General features: G+C 32.6%; 1 protein-coding gene across 6 annotated transcripts in view; it reads right to left on the reverse strand.

Moving 5' to 3' along the window:
• Positions 1–22838, reverse strand: part of LOC145243903 (nicotinate phosphoribosyltransferase-like) — a 328038-nt gene that overhangs the window by 45386 nt on the left and 259814 nt on the right. For 4 of the 6 annotated variants that reach the window (XM_080107013.1, XM_080107009.1, XM_080107014.1 and 1 more), the window contains one exon: positions 9802–9837. The exons of the other annotated variants lie outside the window; for them this stretch is intronic. In XM_080107013.1, coding sequence (XP_079963139.1) covers positions 9802–9837 — 36 coding nt within the window. The remainder of the gene's footprint in view (positions 1–9801; positions 9838–22838) is intronic. 6 annotated transcript variants of the gene reach the window in all.

The following is a 22838-nucleotide window of genomic DNA, read 5'->3' on the forward strand; positions in this document are numbered from 1 at the left end:
AGATATTTTCCATATTTTCGAGGATTTTTCAAGGTAATAATTTAGAAAACTAATCTTAACATGGGGAGGGAAGGATGTTTTAAAACTATTCAGTACTTGATTTAACAAAAAGATATTGTGAAACTTCAATTTAACTTGAAAATACTATTTTAAAAAAATAGCACAGTAACATAAGTGTGTAAGCACAAAAATTAACCATCTATAAATATAAAAGCGAAAATGTATGTATGTATATGTGTTCGCTTTTTCTGTGCGTCTACAAAAGGCTTTTTTCAGAGAAGCGGTCACTCGCTTCACAACTTTTTAAAACTTTTTATATCACATATAAATCGTAATATCTCACAGTTAACAACAAAGCTCACCTGTTTAATTTGCTTGATTTCGGGAAGATAAATATTCAACATTTGTCGCTCGCCGCATGTGGGTTAGTCTTTTTCCTATAACATCTTGGGGGGGGGGGCGTTCAGCAGTAAATGAAATCCCACAGTCAAACTTGACCTCATTAACTCATTAAAACGAGCACCTGCTAAATCCAAGTAATTAAATAAATTCAAACGTGCTTCCGTTAGCATGTCACGGTGGGGCAATGGTTAACGTCGCACGTTTTTTTTTTTTCACACTTTAATTTACAACTTTGCCTCAAGGGTTCGGGTTCGATACTCATACTTACTTTTTTTTTTGTTAACCCCCCACCCCACCCCACCCCCGAAGTTTCCACACACACCTCCAAACACCCGGGCAACGCCGGGTACCCACTCAGTCGTCAACAAGATTATATTTTCATATTATTTTTCTTAATTAAAAAAAAAAAAAAAAAAAATGGTGCTCAAGCACTTCTGTTACCATGCTATTCTTTAAATAGTACTTTCAAGTTAAATTGAAGTTTCACGGTATCTTTTTTATTAAATTGTTAGGTGAAAGTACAGAATAGTTATAAAACATTCTCCCCCTCCCCATGTTAAGAATGGCTTTCTAAATAATGTTGTTTCAGCAGAGTAACCTAAGTGCATAAGTATCTTATATTTTATTTATTTTTTTTTTTAATTAATTTTTTTCTTTTAATAATTCAAACTTTTCAATGTTTACATCAATTTAACTTTCTTTTTTTTAAGGAAAAATCATGTTTTTGCAAAAGCTTTTGGTGAATTATTTTATAATTTTTTAAAGATTAAAAACTTTAAATATTTTATATTTTTATATATTTTATTAAGAAAAACAATATGAACATATAATCTCGTTGACAACTGAGTGTTGTTTGTTTTTGTGTTGTGTTTTAAATAATAAATCAAATAATTTTTATGTCAATTTTATTCAAAGAAAAAATATCTTCGTTTACTGAATTAATTTTAAAAATCTAAAAAAAAAACAAAAAAAAAAAAATCTGACTATAACGACAGAGCGCTAATTTGATTCTGATTTGGCTATGCAAGATCAGCCAGGCCAAAACGGCGATGCCAAATTGGCTATGCCGAAACGTACCAAGCCCACATATATATATATATATATATATATATATATATATATATATATATATGGGGTTTTTGTTTTAGATACGGAGAACTTTAAATAAACAACTATTTTCTTTGAATTGCAAATTTGGCAACTATTGGTTATTTTGAGTTTAGCTTTGTTTGGCAATTCATTCAGTAGTTGTCGCAGGACACACACAATGTGCTATACAAACAATTTACTGACAGAAAAATTTGATGAACAAATAGTTTAACAAAATGCGTGTGCAGTGTTTCAAGCTGCTAAAATCAACTAGTCACCATGTTCATGTTAGATTATTTTCTTTAGGGATATGTAAAGTCACATGTCTATGCTAATAAACCAGACACAATAGACTACTTAGAAGACAACATTTAATGTGTTATTGCCGAAATACAATCAAATTTAAGTTGTCATCAGACACAAATCAAGCAAGATTCCCTTAATTCAGATTTCTTCATAAGACCTCTAAAGCGCAAGTCTCAAATTTCACACCGTATTTGAAATAACGATTCTATTTAAGGTTTAATAGCATATATATATATATATATATATATATACACTCACACACACACCCAAAGAAAATAATAGACCAGATGAAATACATTTTAATATATGAATTTATTCGTCAGTTCAATAAGGAATAAACATCAATCAGACAGAGTATTATAAATGCTCTTCTGATGAGAAGCATTAGGCTTGAAAATGCCTAGGTATAAAAAGTACCATCCCCCTCTTTCTGTAGACATTTCACCATTTTATTTATGATTAGATATCCTATCATTCTTATATTTTCCTCATTTCTCCCCCCCCCATCTTCCTTCCAAAAGATACTATTTTTTAATGCACCCATTTTACTTTACCAATTTTCAGCTTCATTAGTCTTATCCATCAGTGTTATAAGGTAACTTCACTTAAAACTTTTAAGACCCCTGTTAGTCTAAGTATACACCCCCTCCAAATATTAGTAATCCCCCGGATCGCTTACCTATCCTCCTATTATTTCCCTCCTATATCATGTATTTAAACATTTCTTTCCTAATGCACCTTAAACTAGATATACACTTCTCTTATTCTGTAACCCAGTTCTTTAATATCTTGATTTCTTTCCCTATCATCCTTCTATTATCGCCTTTCTATATGAGGTATTTTAACATTTCCTTCCTAATGTACCCTAAGCTAGATGTCACATCTAGCTATATTTGTAACCAAGCTCCTTCCTCCTCTTCTGATAAGAAGCATTAGGCTTTGAAATGCCTAGGTATAAATAAATTCATTCATCTTGATACATCTCCATTTAAAGAATCCTTCATTAGTTCTTTAAATATATATTCTTGTGTGTGTGTGTGTGTGTGTGTGTATATATATATATATATATATATATATATAAATGTAGATATATATATGCACACACAAAGTCATTCGAAAAGTAAAGCCTATTTTTTTTTACCTCAAAAAGTTGAAGAGCTATGAAGATGGGAGAGTTACCATTAAAACATGTGACCTTTTGTGCTTCAGAATTTATTTTTCTACATAGCCACCACTATTCTTAATGCACTTTTGCCAGGAATTCAATGATCTATCAATGCTTCTGACGCACATCCATGACAGGAGTTGCTACCTTAGAGACTAACACCGTCAATATCTGCAACAGAGAGATGAAATTTTTAGATAATGAATGCATTAGTTTAGTCATCATAACTGCATTTTGCAATCCCCTCAGATCCATTAAAATGGAATAAAAAATAGGAGGAATTACTTTTCAGACACTCTTTGTATATGTTTTTTTTTTTTTTTTTTTTAACTGGAGAGTCACCATAGACAAAGGATTTTCAAACTTTTTTTTATTTGCGGACCACCTTTATATTTCAGGTTTTCCTTTAAGAATGGATGTACGGCACAATCACGTTGACACACCACTTCTCACCAGATCACCGAAGTTAAGCAACATTGAGCCTGGCTAGTACCAAATAGGTGACCATTTGGGAAGGCTAGGCACTGTATGTACCTTCTGGGAAGGTTGGGCGTGGGGCCAGTACCCTCACCCTGTAAAAAGAACTCCTCGCTACAAAAACATCTACAAAAAGTTGTAGATGATCTATGCGCCTCCAGGGTCTCAAGGGCTATGGATGGACGGATGGATTTAGGAACGGACTCCTTATGAAATTTATACATAATATTTGCATTAATGCAATTAAAACTGATTTTAAGCTTACTTTCAACATAAGTATTCAAATAAATTAATATTCCATACTGATGGAAAATGCAACAAAATAAAATTTTGTTTTATCAAAAAATTAATTTTTTCAGTAAATGAAGACAGTAGTAGTTTTATTTATTATTTGCAATCCCCTCGGATCCATTCAGGTGGAATAAAATATTTATAATTGCAAAATAATTTTATTACACAGGATTTTTTTTTTTTTAATACACACTTAGGAAGAAAGATGTGTTTGCATGACTCTGCACAAACTTTTAATTCTTGGCAATATTTCTTATAAACATATACACAAGTCATTTTCTGGAGCAAGTCTGGAACCGTATTAATTTTTTAAATTGGTTAGGACCCCCTACAGTGGTCTGTGGACTCTAGTTGAAAACCCCTGCCATAGACAACTGGAGGATAATGGTTAATGAGAGAACAGTTATTTAAGAGGAGGTCTCAATCAGTACTTGTTCACATTAGACTTGAAAACGACCATGTTATAGTTAGCCGGGAAGGAGTCCTGTGATATTGTCTTCTATAGACGAGTAGTTCAAAGACAGAGATTTTACTTGTGAAATTTGGCTTATTTTTAGGCATCTTCATACAGAAGGCATATAAGTCATGCAAAATTGTTCTGATCAATGAATTTGATTATTAACTAACAGAATACCCGCTCCGGAATCGGTAATCTTCTAGCACCTCTGTATTGAAACGGATTATCCACTTCCTCATCAAGGAGACACAGTGAACTTGGATTTGGTGGAATCACAATTTAGGGCAAGTATTTTTTTCTCACAGTAGTTCAGATTTCTCGAATAAATTTATCAAAAGATGTGGCGTTTCAAGCTGCTAAAATGAAGCATATGAACGGGCAACTATAACAGATTTCATCCATCTAAAATTCTATCTAGTCAGGCACAAGACCAACAAGTATGTTTAAGCACTAATATAAACAAAAAGCGACAAGAAAAACCAAATGAAAGACATCTTAGACAAACTATAATGGCTAAACACTACACCTATTCAAAAAAATTATAACTTGTAGGCAGTAAAGGTGACAAAAAAAAAAAAAAGTGGCTGCAAGTGTAAACTATATATATATATATATATATATATATATATATATATATATATATAAGGGACGTTCCAAAAGTAACACCTCCTAATTTTTATTCCACCTGAATGGATCAAAGGAAGTAGATTGCAAATTGCATTGCTATGATGACTGAACCTATGCATTCATGACCTGAAAGTTTCATCTCTGTTGCAGATATTGACAGTGTAAGATGCTAAGAAAGCAACTCTGATATGAATATGTGTTATAAGCATAGATGAGTCATTGAATTTCTCTATGCAGTATTAATTGAACTAATCAATGTTCACTGACATTTATTAAACATTTACGAAGCTGATAAAGTTGATATTAGCACAGTTAGGAGATGGGTTTGGCAATTTTAGAGGGCGACAGGGATGTGAGTGACAAGTGCACTCTGGACTTTTATGATCAAGGTATCAAAAGAGGCTGACAAAAATGCTTTGAGAATGGTGATAACTATGTATGTAGAAAAACAAATTCTGGAACGCAAAAGGTTGCTCAGTTTAATGGTAGCACTCCCATTTTTGTAGATCTTCAACAGGTCCGTTTTTGAATAAAAAACTAAAAGGCCTGACTTTTGGAATGACCATTGTATATATATATATATATATATATATATATATATATATATACACGATCGTCGTTCCAAAAGTAAAAGTTCCTAGCTCTGCTGACACCAACTGCATGAGATTTGTAAACGTTTAACAGATACTGGTGAATGTCGATCGGTTTAAATTTTTTCTGCATGGAGAAAGTCAATGACTCATCTCTGCTTCTGAGACAACAGGCGCTTCTTTCATAGAGTCTCATACAGTAAATATCTGCCACAGAGATAAAGCTTTCATTTTATGAATGCATATGTTCAGTTCTCATAACGCAATTTGCAATTCTTTTCGATTCATTCAGGCAGAATAAAAAATAGGAAACATTACTTTTGGAACATCACTCGTGTGTGTATATATATATATATATATATATATATATATGCAGATGCACAAACACATTGTTCACAAAAACTGAAAAGCGTTTTTTCTTTAAGAAAAAATAAATACAAGGAAACAAAAAAAGGAGGCAACAGTAGGTGTTCTTTGGCCTTCAAGAACAAGGCGGTGTCAAAAACATGGTTAAATATCAGAAGCAAAAAACCAGAAAGAAAGAATTTTTTTAAAAAATCACTAATAAAAGCTGGTTCATTTGATTTTAATTTTTTGGTTTTTAGTAAATCTTTTCCCAAGATTTTCTTTCGATAAATCATGTCACATATTCAGGTTGCAGTGAAGGAAAGAAGGTATAAGCTATAAAAATGGTAAGGATTAATAACGTGTATAATAAGCAGGAGAATCGATTAGCATAATAATTCGATTAGAAGTTAGGTGAGATGGATGTTAAAATGCCAGTAGTATCCAATTTCTTTCTCTTTCTCCGCCTGAATAATGTATCTAAAATAACAACTATTTTAATATAGGGAAAAGGTGGAGGTATAATAAATATTCATTTTTTGCGTTTTTTTTTTTAACAAAATTTTTTAATAAACAAACAAATCCTTATTTTATTATTGGAATATTTTATTTTTTTATTTTATTTGTATATTTATTCATTTTTTTTTTTTTTTGCAGACTGTTATCCTCATCTTCATAGTTGTCGTTTCATGACATTTCGGCCAACTATTCCTCTGGCCTTTGTAGGTATCTGAAGATAGCGGTTTCAATCTTACCCAAAACCAGCCAGAGAATTAGTTAGCCAAAACGTGGTGAGACGAAAACAACTATGGAAGACAGTAATTACTGGGGATACAATTAAGAGACTTAGCATTCCTATCCCGTTGCAGTTAACCACCTGATGAAGACCAGAGGAATAGTTGGCCGAAATGTCATGAAAAATCTATGAAGATGATAACAGTCCGCAAATAAATAAATAAATAAACAAATCCTTATTTGTCAAAATTGAAGATTCTATTGGGGTGGGGGGGGGCATGCCTTAAGCATTCTAAATTGTCAGTTCATTACCCATTTGTTTTATAGTGTGCACATTTCAACCGGAAGAAACTGGTGTAAACACAAAGTCAGCTCTTTCATTTTGCTTATTTTCTGAGGTTCTTGCCACCTGATTGATCCAAAGAATCAACCAGTAGAGACATGTCCTCCTACTAAAATGAAACCAAGGTTGGTTGGTTGGTTTGTTTGTTTTATGGCATATCAACCCTTTTCAGGTTATTTAATGCCGAATCCAGTGATTTTGAAGAAAAATTTTTAATAGAATTATATATATATATATATATATTTTTTTTTTTAAGTCGGTTTCTATTTAACCCATAGTTGGGACCCTAACAAGTACTACCACTCTGGGCCAGAGTGAACCTGGGAGCAATGGCAATTAAAGCGTGGCTCCACACTCCCCAAAGCCCACAAGCTGGGGCCTCACCATCGGATATAGTTTAAGGTCATATCCAGGACACGAAACCAAGAGAATGACCATTTCTTCAAGAAGTTTTTAGAATATCATCATACTTATATCAAGTTTTCCAAATAATCCATGACTAACATTTTATGTGTCGGGATAATGGTTCCGTCTCATGCGGAAAACATGATGGGTTACATGTATTCTTTACCGTCACCCACTAATTCAGGATATTACCTTTATATTGAATTAAAGAGTACTGCTACTAAGGATCATTCAGTTTAGATAATGTTCTGACAGCTTTAGGTCCCTCATTGGTCAATAACTAGTGATTTTCATGAGCAACATCTATTCTGTGGGAATTGAAATTCCAAGTCAACGGACACACAGACACAAAACAGTACTCTTAAGCTAAACTTGATTATCACCCTTTAACTCTGGAGACACATGCCTGGCCACCAGAGGGCAATGCAAATATGTCACTTCCTGTTTTACAGACTTCTTTCTCTTTTCTGTTGAACTCTCAACAATCAAGATATGACGAAACGCATGGCCAGCCAACCGGCCTCTCGTCAAATACTGAATGCAAGTAACGTTATTCTCTCCTTAATGAACTCTACTATCCTTATTCTTATTATCTCTCTTGTATTTTTATATAAATAAATATACATTTAATTGTTATCGTATATTGGTATGTTTCGTCTCTTCATTATGCGACCCATGCTTCTCAATCACTACCATTCATTAACAAAGGAGGATGGGATCCCAATAACATAAACAGAGCATCCTATCCTCCACAATTCAAACATATCAGGAAGCCCTTATGGTTTTTTTCTGCTCTTAATGACGCTTAATGTTATTGTTTCAAACAGAATAAAAGGCAGACATGTTTTTTTAAACACTTAAAATTTTACATGTTGCTTTCAATTCAGAGAAAGAAAATAATTCTTTTTCTTGATGAAAATTTGGCTAATTTCAACATCTAACAAGCATTTACCATAAAACTATCTTTTTATGACTGTAGCTCTGGTGGGATCCTTTTAGCCAGAAACATCGTAAAGTTACGGGTTTGAATTTTTGAGATGAGGATTGATTATTCATATTATTTGGAATGTCTAGTATTCTCATCTTGAGCCACGACGTGGGGGGGGGGGTAGAGTACTTGGTAAAATTCAGTTGTAAAAGTTAAATCCCTGAAGATTGAAGGTTCAATCCTCAGCGCGGCGATCCAAAAATTCAATTGCTAATTAGATAGGACTTCTATCCAGTCATAGCTGATGGAACGAGAGCATGTTACCCCCTGTTGATTAAATAAAAGGTTCCGTCTGAAATTCTGTACAAATTCCCCAAATTTGTCAGAAAGATTCCAAAATTTGACAAAATATACTTGAAGAAGGTCGAAGGTTACATCGTCCAAAACGTTGTGCAAACAACACCCAAGATGAGAACAATAGTCCAAGGAATCCAAATACGGATCCAAAAGTTAATTTAATAATCAATTACAATTTACTCGGCATTATCAACTTGTTCTGAGAACAAATTATCTGTAGAATTAAAATTTATCAAATCTGATTTTATGACATTCCAACTCTTAAAAAGGTGTTTTTGTTTAAGGTGTCAGTGTGACTCAAACTACATAGAATGCACTTTTTGATGACTTAAGCAGAGTATGCATTCCACCCTTGATGGGTTAAACTAGCTTCTTCTGCAGGAGGAAGTTTCTAGAAATATCAATTTCACAAGGCCCCCAGTTGTATATATATCCCTGTCAGGGAAGATTATAACATTAGGTTTCTGCATTTCCTGCAGAGAAGTGTTGATATTTTCCTACATACAGCGCCTGCTGTTCCCAAATGGTCACAAAACTGGTACTGGCCAGTTAATTTGTTAATTTCAGAAATCTAATGAGAACTAGCATGTCAACATAGTTATGCCGTATATATGGCATGCATTTGGTAATTGTAATTCTCAAGAAAATATTGCATATTCAAAGACTGGTAAACATTTCATAGTCCTGTGTGCTGTTCTAACAAACTAGAGGTGCTAAAGATTCATCAAGAAACAAAAAAGTTTCTAGATAAATTATAGATACAGACGAATCGCAATCGTAGGCTAATCTGCTGTAGACGAATCGCAATCGTAGGCGAATCTGCTGTAGACGAATCGCAATCGTAGGCGAATCTGCTGTAGACGAATCGCAATCGTAGGCGAATCTGCTGTAGACGAATCGCAATCGTAGGCGAATCTGCTGTAGACGAATCGCAATCGTAGGCTAATCTGCTGTAGACGAATCGCAATCGTAGGCTAATCAGCTGTAGACGAATCGCAATCGTAGGCTAATCTGCTGTAGACGAATCGCAATCGTAGGCTAATCTGCTGTAGACGAATCGCAATCGTAGGCTAATCTGCTGTAGACGAATCGCAATCGTAGGCTAATAGCTGTAGACGAATTATAATTGTGGAGTAATTATTGTAGAAAATTATAATCACTGTAGATAATTTGTTGCAGATAAATTTGCCTAATATCATTAAAATGAACCCGCCTTTATTAGTTATTCATAAAAGAAAAAAACCATTGAAAAAATGAAGAAATAATTTGAAAAGCCATTCTTACGGATTGTTTTAATGAAAAACCAACCTTTTCACTTAACTGAAAGAAAAACATCAAATAGTTGCATGAAGAATATTGAGAAAAGCATAGAGAAAACAGGGGAATAAAAAAAGATAGAGAGATAGACAGAATGAGAAAAACGGTACATAAATACAAACAACATTACAAAACAGCCTTTTATTATATTTATTGCACCAAGCTTTCTTGCACAAACCATTTCAACCAATATTGTCCTATCAGTGTTCAAGATTAATCAAATGCACGCTTAATTTTAAACATGTCTCCAGTTTTTGCAGTGAGATTTTTTTTAGGGGGGGGGGATCATTGATGTTAGTCATCCTATGCACATTCCCAACTGACACCCATTGCTCGTATTACGAATAGGTCAAAATTATGTTTCTTGCTTTGTCATAGTATTATGTTACACGTTTAAATAGCAACAATGTTTCACAAAGCCCATTTCATTAGTCAGTCAGTCAAAAGCGATATTTCACAATCTACTAGGAAGCTGGAGGTTTTTACGATGACAACCACAGAATTGTACTGCTCCATCAGTTTGTGGTACTTAGTTTGCTATTCTACTTTCGACATCTGTGCAATATTCACTAAAACTTTTAAGAAAACAATTGATGTACAACCCCTTTCTCATCATTATGGGTAAAATTGAAACTTGTGTTCAATATATATGTATAGAGTGAATCACTTTTAATAGGAATTTCGTGTTTTAGTAATAAATCAAAAAAGGGTTACTGTGCCATAAAACAGACCAATTTATTTCCATTATTTTCTTCTAGGTAATCTATCGAATTTTCATGTTAATGTGATGCCAGATATATTGGTTTCATAATGAAAATAAAACTCCACATACTACCAAATATAAAACAAGTTGGGAAGCTGTATTTTCCATACATAAAAAAACAACCTCATGTCTAACTTTGCCCTCATAGTAAATACAGACTTTCTATTTCATATTTTTCTGCTTGCAGTGTTGCCAACCAACAACATTCATCCTAGGTGGGTTGAATCGGCTTCCTCCAAAGGAGGAAGTATCATGGGAATATTAAATGCATAAGCAATCCTCAGTCGCTTGTATATCCTCATCTGAGGAGATGATGATGTTAGGTTTTTGCAGTTGTGGCAGGGAGGTGTCAACATCCTCCTACATACAGTGCCTGATATTCAAAAATGGTTCCTCATCTGGTGCTGATCAGTCTCAATATTGCTTAACTTAGGTGATCTAATGAGGAGGACTAGTGTGTCAACGTAATTATGCTGTATCTCTTGCAGTGCAGTGTAAACAGTTAAATGCAAAATCCTAATTCTACTTATCACTTAGCATGCCTCATTATTTCATGGCTTGGAAATCGATAGCAGTATAAGATGGCCATCTTTATGTAGACAAAGAAATTTTATTTAAGGCTTTTAAATATTTCACTGCATCATTGAATACTTTCCAACATGATGTATTTTATCCACAAAAAAAAAAAAAAGATGAAATTAAAAAGAAAAGAAAAACGGGACAAAAAACGAAAAAAAAATGTGGAAAAAAATAAGAGGAAAAGAAAAAATAAAAGGGGAAAAGAAAATAGAAAAGAAAGAAAAAAGAAAACGGAAAAGGAAAAAAAAAGAAAACGGAAAAGGAAAAAAAAAGAAAACGGAAAAGGAAAAAAAAAGAAAACGGAAAAGGAAAAAAAGAAAACGGAAAAGAAAAAAAAGAAAACGGAAAAGGAAAAAAAAAGAAAACGGAAAAGGAAAAAAAAAGAAAACGGAAAAGGAAAAAAAAAGAAAACGGAAAAGGAAAAAAAAGAAAACTGAAAAGAAAAAATGAAAACGGGGAAAAGAAAAAATGAAAACGGGGAAAAGAAAAAATGAAAACGGGAAAAGAAAAAATGAAAACGGAAAAAAAAAAAAGGAAAAAACGGGAAAAGAAAAAAGGAGAAAACGAGAAAAGAAAAAAGGAAAAAACGGGAAAAGAAAAAAGGAAAAAACGGGAAAAGAAAAAAGGAAAAAACGGGAAAAGAAAAGGAAAAAACGGGGGAAAAAAGGGAAAAGGAAAAAAAAGGGAAAAGGAAAAACAGGGAAAAGAAAAAAACAAAAACAAAAGAAAAAAAAACAAAAGAAAAAAAACAAATGAAAAGTAAAAAAACAAAAGAAAAAAAGAAATCGAAAAACACAAAAAAAAGAAAAAAAATTTTTTAATCATATTTTGTTTTGGCAATACTTATGAAAACATACACTCAATATTAATATCTATTACTGTTGATTCTTGCTCCCTCAATTTGAAGAAATACACAAAGATAAGAAAATTGGTATAAAATTGTGTTTTGAAAAGAGTTACAAAGACACGTTACACTTTGTTTGAAGTGTTGCATAGGTGATGAATACCAGGAGAATATTGGATATATTGCATACATGCAAAGCCAGGATCCGGGCGAAGTCAGATGTTAAATTTTATTGCTGATAACGCAACGGTTTAAGCTTACTTAGAAGCTATGACTGGCCTTCGCATTTTTGATGTGTGACAATGGAATCGTGAATGGTGACAAATTCATTTGGAGCTGGTTCAACCTATCCCAAGTGAATGCCATCACAAGTATAACTAAGTATTGGGAAATAGGATTGGCAAAGAAACGTCTGGGGAAGATGGATTTCGAGGTGATGAAATAAGGGTAGAGACAAATACCTTAGTCAAGGATGTCTAAGGTAGTTTAGTAAAAGTACTAGCACTTCGAATTGACTTGAGAGGGGGGAGCAGAGAGGAGGGAGCAACAAAAGTAATGAGAAAGAGAGAGAAGGAGCAGGAGAAAGAGAGATGGAGAGCTACAGAAGGCAAAAAAAAAAGAGGGGGAACAGCAGGAGGGGGAGAGAGGAGATAGTGAGAGGTAGAGAGAGATGGGGAGGTTGAGATAGGGGGGTAGTGAGAAATAAATGCAGAGAGAGGAGGATAATAAATGGTAGACAGAGTTTAGAAGGTACAGAAAAATAAATAAAAGCAATGCAAAAAGTCGATATCAAATTGCTAAGTTAAATTTAGTAAATACTAGTAGGGACCTGACGTTGCCCAGGAATGTTCCACACTTCCAATGCTTTCATTGTAATTGATTGATTGCCTGCTCTAATGGGGAATCCACCAGACTGAGAAGAAGACTCACATGTCCATCACAGTGACTTAGTCCACAATACATATTGAAGAGAATAACCTGAAGTGAAATAATGTCTACTTTCGTCAGTTATTTTAATAATATAATTTTATAAATTATAAAATAACAGATGAAATTCAATTCTTATATTTTTTTTTTCAATCTTTTTGTTGGAGATGGGGTGTCCTACCAGATGCCAAACAGTCACCTGCTATTTCAAAATCTTCAACTGAGAGATCTTTTTAAGATTTTAACAGTCCCTTTAAGTGCAATCGTTTATATCTCCTTTGCACTTGGTAGTTTTTGAAATTCTGTTTCATGCTTCTAGAAACTGTAATTTTAGAAAGGTTTTCATCATTCCAGTAATTACTGGAATGCTGGAAACCTTTCTAAAATTACAGTTTCTTTTTAACTCATACATAGGAAAGGAAACGAGTTTACAAAAAGAAAGTTTCCCCATCTTCTAATGAGGTATGAAAATTACCATTTGAAGTTCTGAAAACAGGATTTACAAAAACTGATTTGAAAATGGCATAATCACCAAATACCAATCGACAATAACTTTAAAGAAGTAACAATGATAAATACAAAAGTGGATGCAATCTAGATTTAAAAAAAAAAATCTAGTGTCACATTTCAAAGGGCCATCGAACAGGTTTTAGAAGATAAGAAATATATGGTCTATAGGAGCTACTAACGAGAATGAATTAAAAAAAGAAACCCGGAACTATCTTGAATAAATTAAGAAACTCTCTAATAATATTAAATGAAAAGAAATAGTAGCAAAATGTACATTTTAGTATATTCGATTTCCAAAAAAGCTATCACCACCAGGCCATGAATTAATAGAATTATGTATTCAAAATCTCTATACCTACAAGTAAAGAGTAACCCTAATCCTTTGCGGAATTGGTAAATTTTTTATTGGTTGATGCATACATATGTGAGATTAAAACAGTCAGTGTAAATGACAAAGTATGCGCGGATTCATATCCTATGCAAGTACATAATGCTAAAGCTGAATTACATAAAGTGGCAGAAATGAGCATTTTAAAAATAGACTTGAAAACGCTATAATCATACAAGTACCAATGGATAATGATTTCAAAGAAGTAACTGTTGCAATATTTTTGACTACTAATGGGGGTAGATATTTAGATTGGTTCCCACATCACCAATATTTGACACAAGGCATGAAGGTGGGGATTAAAACAAGCTCCCCTAAAGGAGGGCACTCTTGCAATTACAAACATTGCCTGAGTATCCCCGTCGACATTTCCCGGTCGGGGTGCCTCAGGTGACAAGCAATTAATTTGACCCGCCCGAAAGCCGGGTGGCAAAGCCTGGGAAGATGGACCTTCAGAGTAATACCCAGGTAGTGTACCTCAGTCCGACAGGTGCTGAGCTGGTTCCCGTCCCCTCACCTGTCGGGCTGAGTATCAAGAACGAATCCTTGACGAGCACTCTCCCCCCGTCTCCCTGCAGCCGAAGCCGCTAGGAGACATCCATCTATTTATTTATAAATGATGCTGCTAAAAACTCACAAACTAATTCAGCATTTTTTTTCACTCATTAGTAAGATTAAAATAGCCAAGTGGTTTAAGAAACAAAAATGCATTATAGTGCTATGGTATAGTCTGGTTGATACAAAAAACACACGCACACAGACACACAAAAAATACACACACAAAACACACACTCACACAAAAATCATGCACACATACACTCACTCACATACATATGCACGCAAACACACAAAACTACACTAACAAACACATGCACAAACTTTGCAAATAGTCAGGAATAGACAGTTTGAAGGCTTCCAAATCACACATAAGGAGATTTTTAAGTATATAAACTGCAAAATACTGGTGATGAGCACGGGTCTCAGCTATAATAATTGCTTAATCCATTTTTTTATTTTGCGTATAAATATAGAATTTTCATCTTCTATCTATATATATAAAAGCGAAAATGTATGTTTGTTTGTGTGTCCGCTAAAAACTTTCGACAGACACGATGAAAATTCACAAACTCGGTATGATATTGAAGCTCCATCCTTTGCCCGAAAAATATCGAAAAATTGGTCAAAAACGTTAATTATTTTCATCCCGAAATCGACAATTTTCGACAGGGGGGGGGGGGGTGAACAAAAACAGTCCTCTCGTGACGACGACCGGTTCTACGCATGTGTCAAATGACGTCATGACCTGATTTACTTTAAATAGTTGAAGAACTGACTAAATTTCATGTATGTCGCGTTAGCTCAGTTGGTTAGCGCGTTGGTTCGTTATCTAAACGTTTTGCATTCGAATCATGGTGTGAGATGTCTTTTTTTTTTTGATTTTTTAAATATTGAACCAGTGTTATTTAAGCCATTTTTCACATAACGTTCGTTTTTCTGTTTTTTTTTTACTTCGCTTATCCACCCCCGACCACACACCCAAAAACACCCGGGTACCCACCGATTTTTTAATTTTTAATATCAAAACAGGCTTATTTAAGCCATTTTTCACATGTTTTTGGTTTTAATGTTCGTTTTTCTGTTTTCTTTTTTCGATTTTTACATTTAACATCGTTCGTTTGCCTTACGTTAGTTTTTTTTGCTTGTTTTTTTTCCGATGTTTTGAAAAAAAAAAAAAAAAAGAAAAAAAAGAGGTTATTAAAGATTCGTTTTTTTTAAAAAATGTTTTAATAAATGATGAATCATTGTCCTTATTTGACAAAACCGAAGATTCTATTTTTCAGGGGGTTGTGTATGCTTTACACATCCTAATTTGCCGTTTTATCATCCATTTGTTTTACATTGCATTCTTGTACTTGCTTTACAAGTTCTTTAATGGAATGTGTTCTGATGAACTCATAGCACTTGTGCCCCCTCGATGGACATAGATTAACCCAACAAGCAACAAAATCCTACCCCTTCACAGGTGAGGTCATTAGATGCCCAAAATCTTTCTACACTAATAGTTTCTTCCCTTGGACTACTAGATTTTGGAATTATCTCCCCGTTTTCTAATCTGTAGAAGTTTATATGTAATGTTAATAGACATCTTGCTGCTAAACTACCCACAGTCACCTGTTAGACACGATCCCAAATAGAAGCCCCTTACATTCCAAGTGGCAATATCCCTTGTTCTGGGTGAAAATGAATTTAAAAAAATAAACTGAATGAAAATTAAAAGAAATTAAGAAAAACCAAGTGTTACTAATAAATATTGTAAGAGTTACCTCCCCTTAAAACTGTATTGGTTCAAAACAACAAAAATAAAAACTTATATGACATAATATTGTAAATAGACATTAAACCAAATTTACCTTAACAAAATGATAGCTTTATAAGAATTTGATTTTAATACTTTAAATGATTGAATGAAATTCTAATAATTAAATTTAATATTCAAACAATTCATATTAACAAAGAAAAAAAAATGGGTAAAAAATAAAGTCTCTTGAGCACCATAGAGTAATCATAATTTGTAGTTAATAAAAAATATGCAAGTTTTATTGAGGCAAAATACAAACACATAAGGTAATTTTATTAATAGAGATTGAAAACACTTATCTAGGATATGTGAACTCAAAAATTAACATTTGTAAAAATTTTAGTAAATTAAAAAATAAAAAAAATAAAGCAAGTCAAATACATTCAGCAACTGAAACAGTAGAGATGTTGCCACATTCTTTTGGCGCTTCTGCATTATTAAATATTAAAAAATGCATGTTAAGTAAAAACAGTATAACTAATTATGTGTTCTGTCAAAATTGGTAAAAAGGCACTTCTGCATTACACGGACGGCGCCATTTTTAGGGGCGATAACTCCAATTTCTTCTCAGTCAAATAACACAGCAAATAAATAATAAACAATTTTTTTTCGAACACAAAAATATTTGAAAACGAAAACATTTATTGTATAAAAATGTATCAAAATATAAAATTGTAAAAATATTTATTGAAAAGTCTGCATTATGATATATAATTTTAATAAAACAATTTTTGAATAAAACATTGGATTTTTTTCTCCAAAACATTTGAATTAAAGTAAAATTGGATTTTTTTCTGAACAATTTAATAATTTAAATGAAACATTTTTCAAATTAAAACATTAGAATTTTTTTTTTTTTTTCCAAAACATTTTTTTGAATTAAAATAAAATTGTCACTGTAAAAAAATATAGTTTTAGTTTTGTTTTTTGTGGCACCTGTTGAAGGGTCAACAAAATGTAATAGTTTTAATTTTTAAATTAATAAACAATTTGAATGGAGAGAATCACCCCCTCTGGGAACAGTTTAGTGAAACGCACAAGAAAAAAAAAAAATTGGGGTGGCGTCCATGTAATGCAGAAATGCCAGTAAAAATTTTAAAAATTACGAAAAATGATGGAGTAGAAGATTTGCTAAGACTTTTACACAAAAAATTGATGTTTCCATATATTCTTAAGCCACCATTTTCTAATTAGAAATAACAGAAATTAACTGAGAACATGGGAGATAAGTCAGTTTATCATACAGAATTGGCCGCAATAGGAGAAAAACAACTATGATAAAATTATATTATTCAATAAATTTTATTTTTAATTGTAATTTACTTTTTTACTCTATGAATTTTGTGGAACTTTTACTAATTTCAACATGTCATATAATCACGTAATAGTGTTTTTACTTAACCTTTTATGACCTGAATTATGATGTAGATGATTAAAAAAATATTTATTGTTAATTTTAGTTAGTTTAAAGTTTTGATGATACTAGGATTGTCTTCAAAATGGAAAAATTATGAAGTTCAATAGTTAAACTACCACTGTGAATTTTTGTATTTCATAAACTTACTTTGATTATTATCCATAGTACTTGGAAAAAAAAAAAAAAAGAAAAAAAAAGTGTTTATGAAAACAAATGAAATATTCCACTCTGAGACAGCATACCCAGATACTGAACTAATAACTAATGTACAAGGCGTGTTCGAATCAATTCCCTCTTTATTTATGCCATTATATTCATTTAGTTCAACCAGATAAAAAAAAGGTTAAAGTGCATTTCTTTGACATCCAATTATGATTTACAAGAACCATTCTTTTTTATACAGTTTTATTGTATTTGTTAATTTTCTTTGATTGCAGCCAATTTGGTATTCATTAATTTCCGCTATTTAGTATTAGAAAATGTCTAATTGAGAAAATACAAGACAATAGCAATAATTCTTTTGTAAAATCTTACTTTTCTATCATATTTTATAATTTTTGGAATTTGTAAAAATTCCAACATGTCACATAATAAAGTAATTTTACTTTAAATGTATGTTTTATATCCAATTATAATCCACAAACACCATTCTTTTTAATTTTTCCTTTTGAGAAATTTGGTTTGCTACATTATATGAGGAGGATAAATAACAGTATTAATTAATGATAACAATATCTAAGAATATTAATGAGCAAGTTAAATTATTGGATATGATAAAACATCAAAAATTAGCTTTAGTGAAAAACATTAACTTTTCTTAGTTTTTGTGATTTTAAAATTATTTAAATTCTAGAAATGCTAATATAATTTTCCCCACTCTTTATCTATGCCTAAATCGAAACGTAGATTCCATGAACAAAGCTTCTTTCTTAGAACTGCATGCCTGTGGAACTCTCTTCCATTTGCCAGTTTCCCACCTGACTACAACTTGGACGTCTTCAAGTCCAACATAAACAAATTCCTGATGCTCTGCCCCCTTAAGTAAGACATTTTATCAAATCTCCAATACTAATGATTACTACGATACTATCCCATTGATTACTGTACACGCAATAACCCTTATCCCCAAGTGGCTTCTGGGCCTGGATAAGTGGTGACCACCATGTAAAGAAAAAAAAAAAAATGCTGAAAGTATTACAAAACTATGGAAAACAGTTGGTGCTTGTTGAAACTTCCCTTTATATTAAGAAACAAATAAAGAAAAATCTGTATGATATATGTACCCGTGACAAAAAGAAAATAATGTACACTATGAACAGCAACAATATTGCAAAGTCATCTTGAAAACAAGCTAGAGAACACCAAATAATTCAAACTTACAAGATTTTAGAAAGCCATTCTTAACATGGGAGCATTGGAAAAAAACTCAAATTGGCTTAAAAGTTGTGATCTTTATAGAAATAAAACTGTACAATACAAATTTTTCTATATTTTTTTTTAATATGGAGAAAATTTGGACAAACATCAAACACTTCAACATAAAAGAGTGCTTACATAGAGTAAGGAACTGATGCATGGGAAATAACTCTTGTTGATTAAGACTTTTTTTTTCAGAAGAGAATTTGATACGCTAAAACCAATTTAGTGGAATTGTACTTTTCTTTTTAAAATGTTGAAAATGCGATGGTAGTTGAAGAGTAATTATAATTTTTATCAAAGAAAACTTTTCCTAAAAGTTTAGCAAAGTTTATAACATTAAAAAAAAAAAGTGTTAGAATTGCAATTTTTATTATAAACTTTGTTACATTACAGAAAGTTGCTGCAGTTTTGTTTGATAAAAATTCCAATTCCTCTCCAACTGTTGTCACATCTTTTTGTTTTTGTAATGCTAAACACCTTGACCATCATTATATTATTATTTTATTAACAAGTGAGAAGAAAGGAAAAAGAATATCAGCTTTAATTTTGTAACTGTTTTTTTTTTATATTCATTTATTCATTATTCCTTAAGTCTAATGAAACATAATTCATAAGGATGTACATTTTATTTTTCTATTAAAATTGTCTGACATTTTTTTTTAATTTGGATTCTTCTGAATCATGTTCTCATCTCAAGTGTTATTTTCACAACATTTCCGCCGATGTAACTTTCTTCAAATGTATCTTGTCGAACTCTGAAATTTTTCTGTCAATCTTAGGAATCTGAACATAATTTCAAACGGAACCATTTATTGTCCACAAAGATCCATGGCATAGTGGCATAGTAGATAAGTACTTGGTAAAATTTAGTTGTAAGTTAGTCTTCTAAGTTTCTTAATATGGGACGGCATTCAAAATAAAACTGAATTACTTAGGACTTCTTCCCTGTGTGACCTGATGGAAACTGAGCGATGCCGAGTGACCTTGCTAGTCGACATGAATTCAGAGGAATTCACACGGCTGAATTCTAATGATGATGATGATGGTTTGATGTTGTTTTAAACAGAAATGTCTATGGGATTTTGTCAGAAAGGAAAAAAACAAATGATAATTGTTTTATCGTGTTGCTGTTATATATCTGTTAACAACAAAAAGGTTGTTTTTAAAACCTCTTTGAGCGATATGAAGAAACCTAGATATCTTAGCTGACAGCTTGGGGTGGGGTGGGGGGGGGGGTCAGAGTGAGGGTCGCTGCCAAGCATTGTTCGACTGGGGTGACTAATCACCCCTAATTTGATAAGTTAACACCTCAGTGCAAATGAGGGTTAAAATTTGGTAGAGATAAGTTCGAGAGGAAGAGTAGAAATTAGGGGAATAGAGAGAGGGAGGAAATTCAAAAGAAAGAAAAGAAAAAAAGGAGTAAAAATTAATAGGATAAAAGAGGGGGAGAGGAAAGGAAAGAGAAAGAATAACTCCAAAAAAGTGGAGGGAGGAATTGCTGATTTGATAAAAACGAGACACTTGGCTAATCAGCATCTTCTTTTCGCTCTGGCAGCTGATCCCTTCCCGTGGACTGACAGTAGATGAAGAACAGAGAACTTGGTAAAGGAAAGAAAACTGCCAGTCCCTAAGTTGCATGACTAGGCCAGTGTGTAACTATTATTTGTAAAGTCGAAGACAATAATCAATTCTATGTTAAGAAAAACCAATTAAGTTTTGACATTCTTTTCTTTAATTGGAAACGCCGTTGTGAATGCAATATATTTCTCCGATAGCCCAGGTGATATTTGGAAGCTGATTTGAAAGCAGAACCGGAGAACAACCAACGACGACAACGAATTCGACCACTAGACGAAAACACGTGTGACGCCACAGGTATCGGCTACAGGTGCATCTCAACCACGAGCCTATGCACCTGAGCTGCCATGTCATGGCCGACAGAATGAAAGGATGCTAATCCCATGGATTAAATAAAATGTTCTGGTCAAAATTCCATGCAAATTTCTGGATTTGATAAAGATAAGCCTGAAAAAAATCAGAAGTTACGTTGGGGAAAATAACACTGAAGATGAGAACAGTAGTCCAAAAATACAATTTAGAGCATTAAAATAAAAAAATGAAGTGTGATTAAAGAAATATTACCTGTGTTTGAAGCATTGCAGATATTTTGAAATTTAAGAATTATGTACATGAATACATTCGGAAGGTTAGAAAACTATGCATATTTTTAAAAAATTTTCATAAACAAATTTATTCGTTTCATTCAAATATTTCAATGAATACATCCTTATCAATGAAAGCCTGTTTTTTTCTCTTTTTCTGGTCCGCATGGTGTAATCTGCGAGCAAGAGTGTTAGTTTGTAGGTCTTTTAATGGTATGATTTTCAAAAACAATAATCAGCAGGGTGCCGCATTAGTCGCACAAAATGAATTAAAGAAATATTACCTGCGTTTGAAGTGTTGCATATATTTTGAAATTTATGAAATACGTTTGGAAGGCTAGAAAACAACGCAAATTTGTTTTTTTAGCCTTATAAACATATTTACGTACGTAATTTTTAAATTTATAAATGGAGAGTAGTTTAAGAAATATTTAAGATACCTGAATAAAACTGAACATTGAACAAAGAAAGGAAAATGATAATGATTAAAAGTTAAGAGATGAACAAATGACGAAAGAAATACGAGTTGACGGGCATAAAAAGAAAAATCATTAAAGAATCCACAATAGCAGCTGACAGATATACAATGAGTCAGTTGGTAGAAAAAATTAACCCCGTAAGAGATTTTTTTTATTTTCTTTTATTTACTCTTGTCCACCCCAAACATTGCGTATTTTGACTTGAATATAAGGGGCTAATATTTAGAATCGTGTCTACAAGATATTTGTTCACATACATTTAAACTTTTGCAGGTTAGTACAGTCAGGGCAGCAGGAAACAAGGAGGGAATTCAAAAGTCTAGTCGTCAAAAGAAAAGAAAAAACTATTAGAGTAAAAGGCCACGTCCAGATGTGACAACAACATTCCATGCATGGGCAAATGGTGATTTTATAGAGATACATGGCACTCTCAGGTGTGGGTAATTTTCTAGAATGGTAGAGGGAACCCACCTTCTTTGCAGCAGCTTTAGCAATGTCCTCATTGTATTTGTTCCAATTCATGTTGCCTGTGAATGTTAAGTCGAGGGGTTTCAAATAGGTCATTATTAGTCATAATAGCAAACTCTTATTTTTTTCTTAAATGGTACTGCTAATGTATTGTATCATTTATTTAATAAAGTCTGTGTTAGGTCCAGATTGACAAGTGTTTACGTAAATTCTTTTTAATAAAAAAAAAAAAAAATGAAAACTCCAGATCTTAAATAGTTATTAATTTAAGAGTTAAAAAGACCAGGTTTGTACATTATTTTGCACAGGCTTTCAATAGATTATAAATTAACTAGCAAGGAGACCTGACGTTACCCAGGATTGAATGAGGATCAATGAATGTTTCACCCTCCCATATTTTATTGTCATCGAAATTGGTGAAATTGCCCATTTTTCAATCAAATCAATTGCCTACTCTAGTTGGGAAACCACCATAATGTACCAAGTGGAAGCTTCACATGCCTCCCCGCAGTGACTTAGTCCACAATACATTGTAGACAACATTACACTCCAGAGTAATATAGTTGATTTTAGAAAACTATTTTTATTTAATGACTGGAATTAAAGTTTAAAATGCAAAAATCAAGTATCATGGTTCAATTGTGCTCTAAAAGGAAACATTCATTTCAGACACGCCCCCGTAATATCAA

Source organism: Euprymna scolopes, chromosome 22 (assembly GCF_053919585.1).
Source record: "Euprymna scolopes isolate OS-2025 chromosome 22, ASM5391958v1, whole genome shotgun sequence".
In the NCBI taxonomy this organism is placed as follows: Eukaryota; Metazoa; Mollusca; class Cephalopoda; order Sepiida; family Sepiolidae; genus Euprymna; species Euprymna scolopes.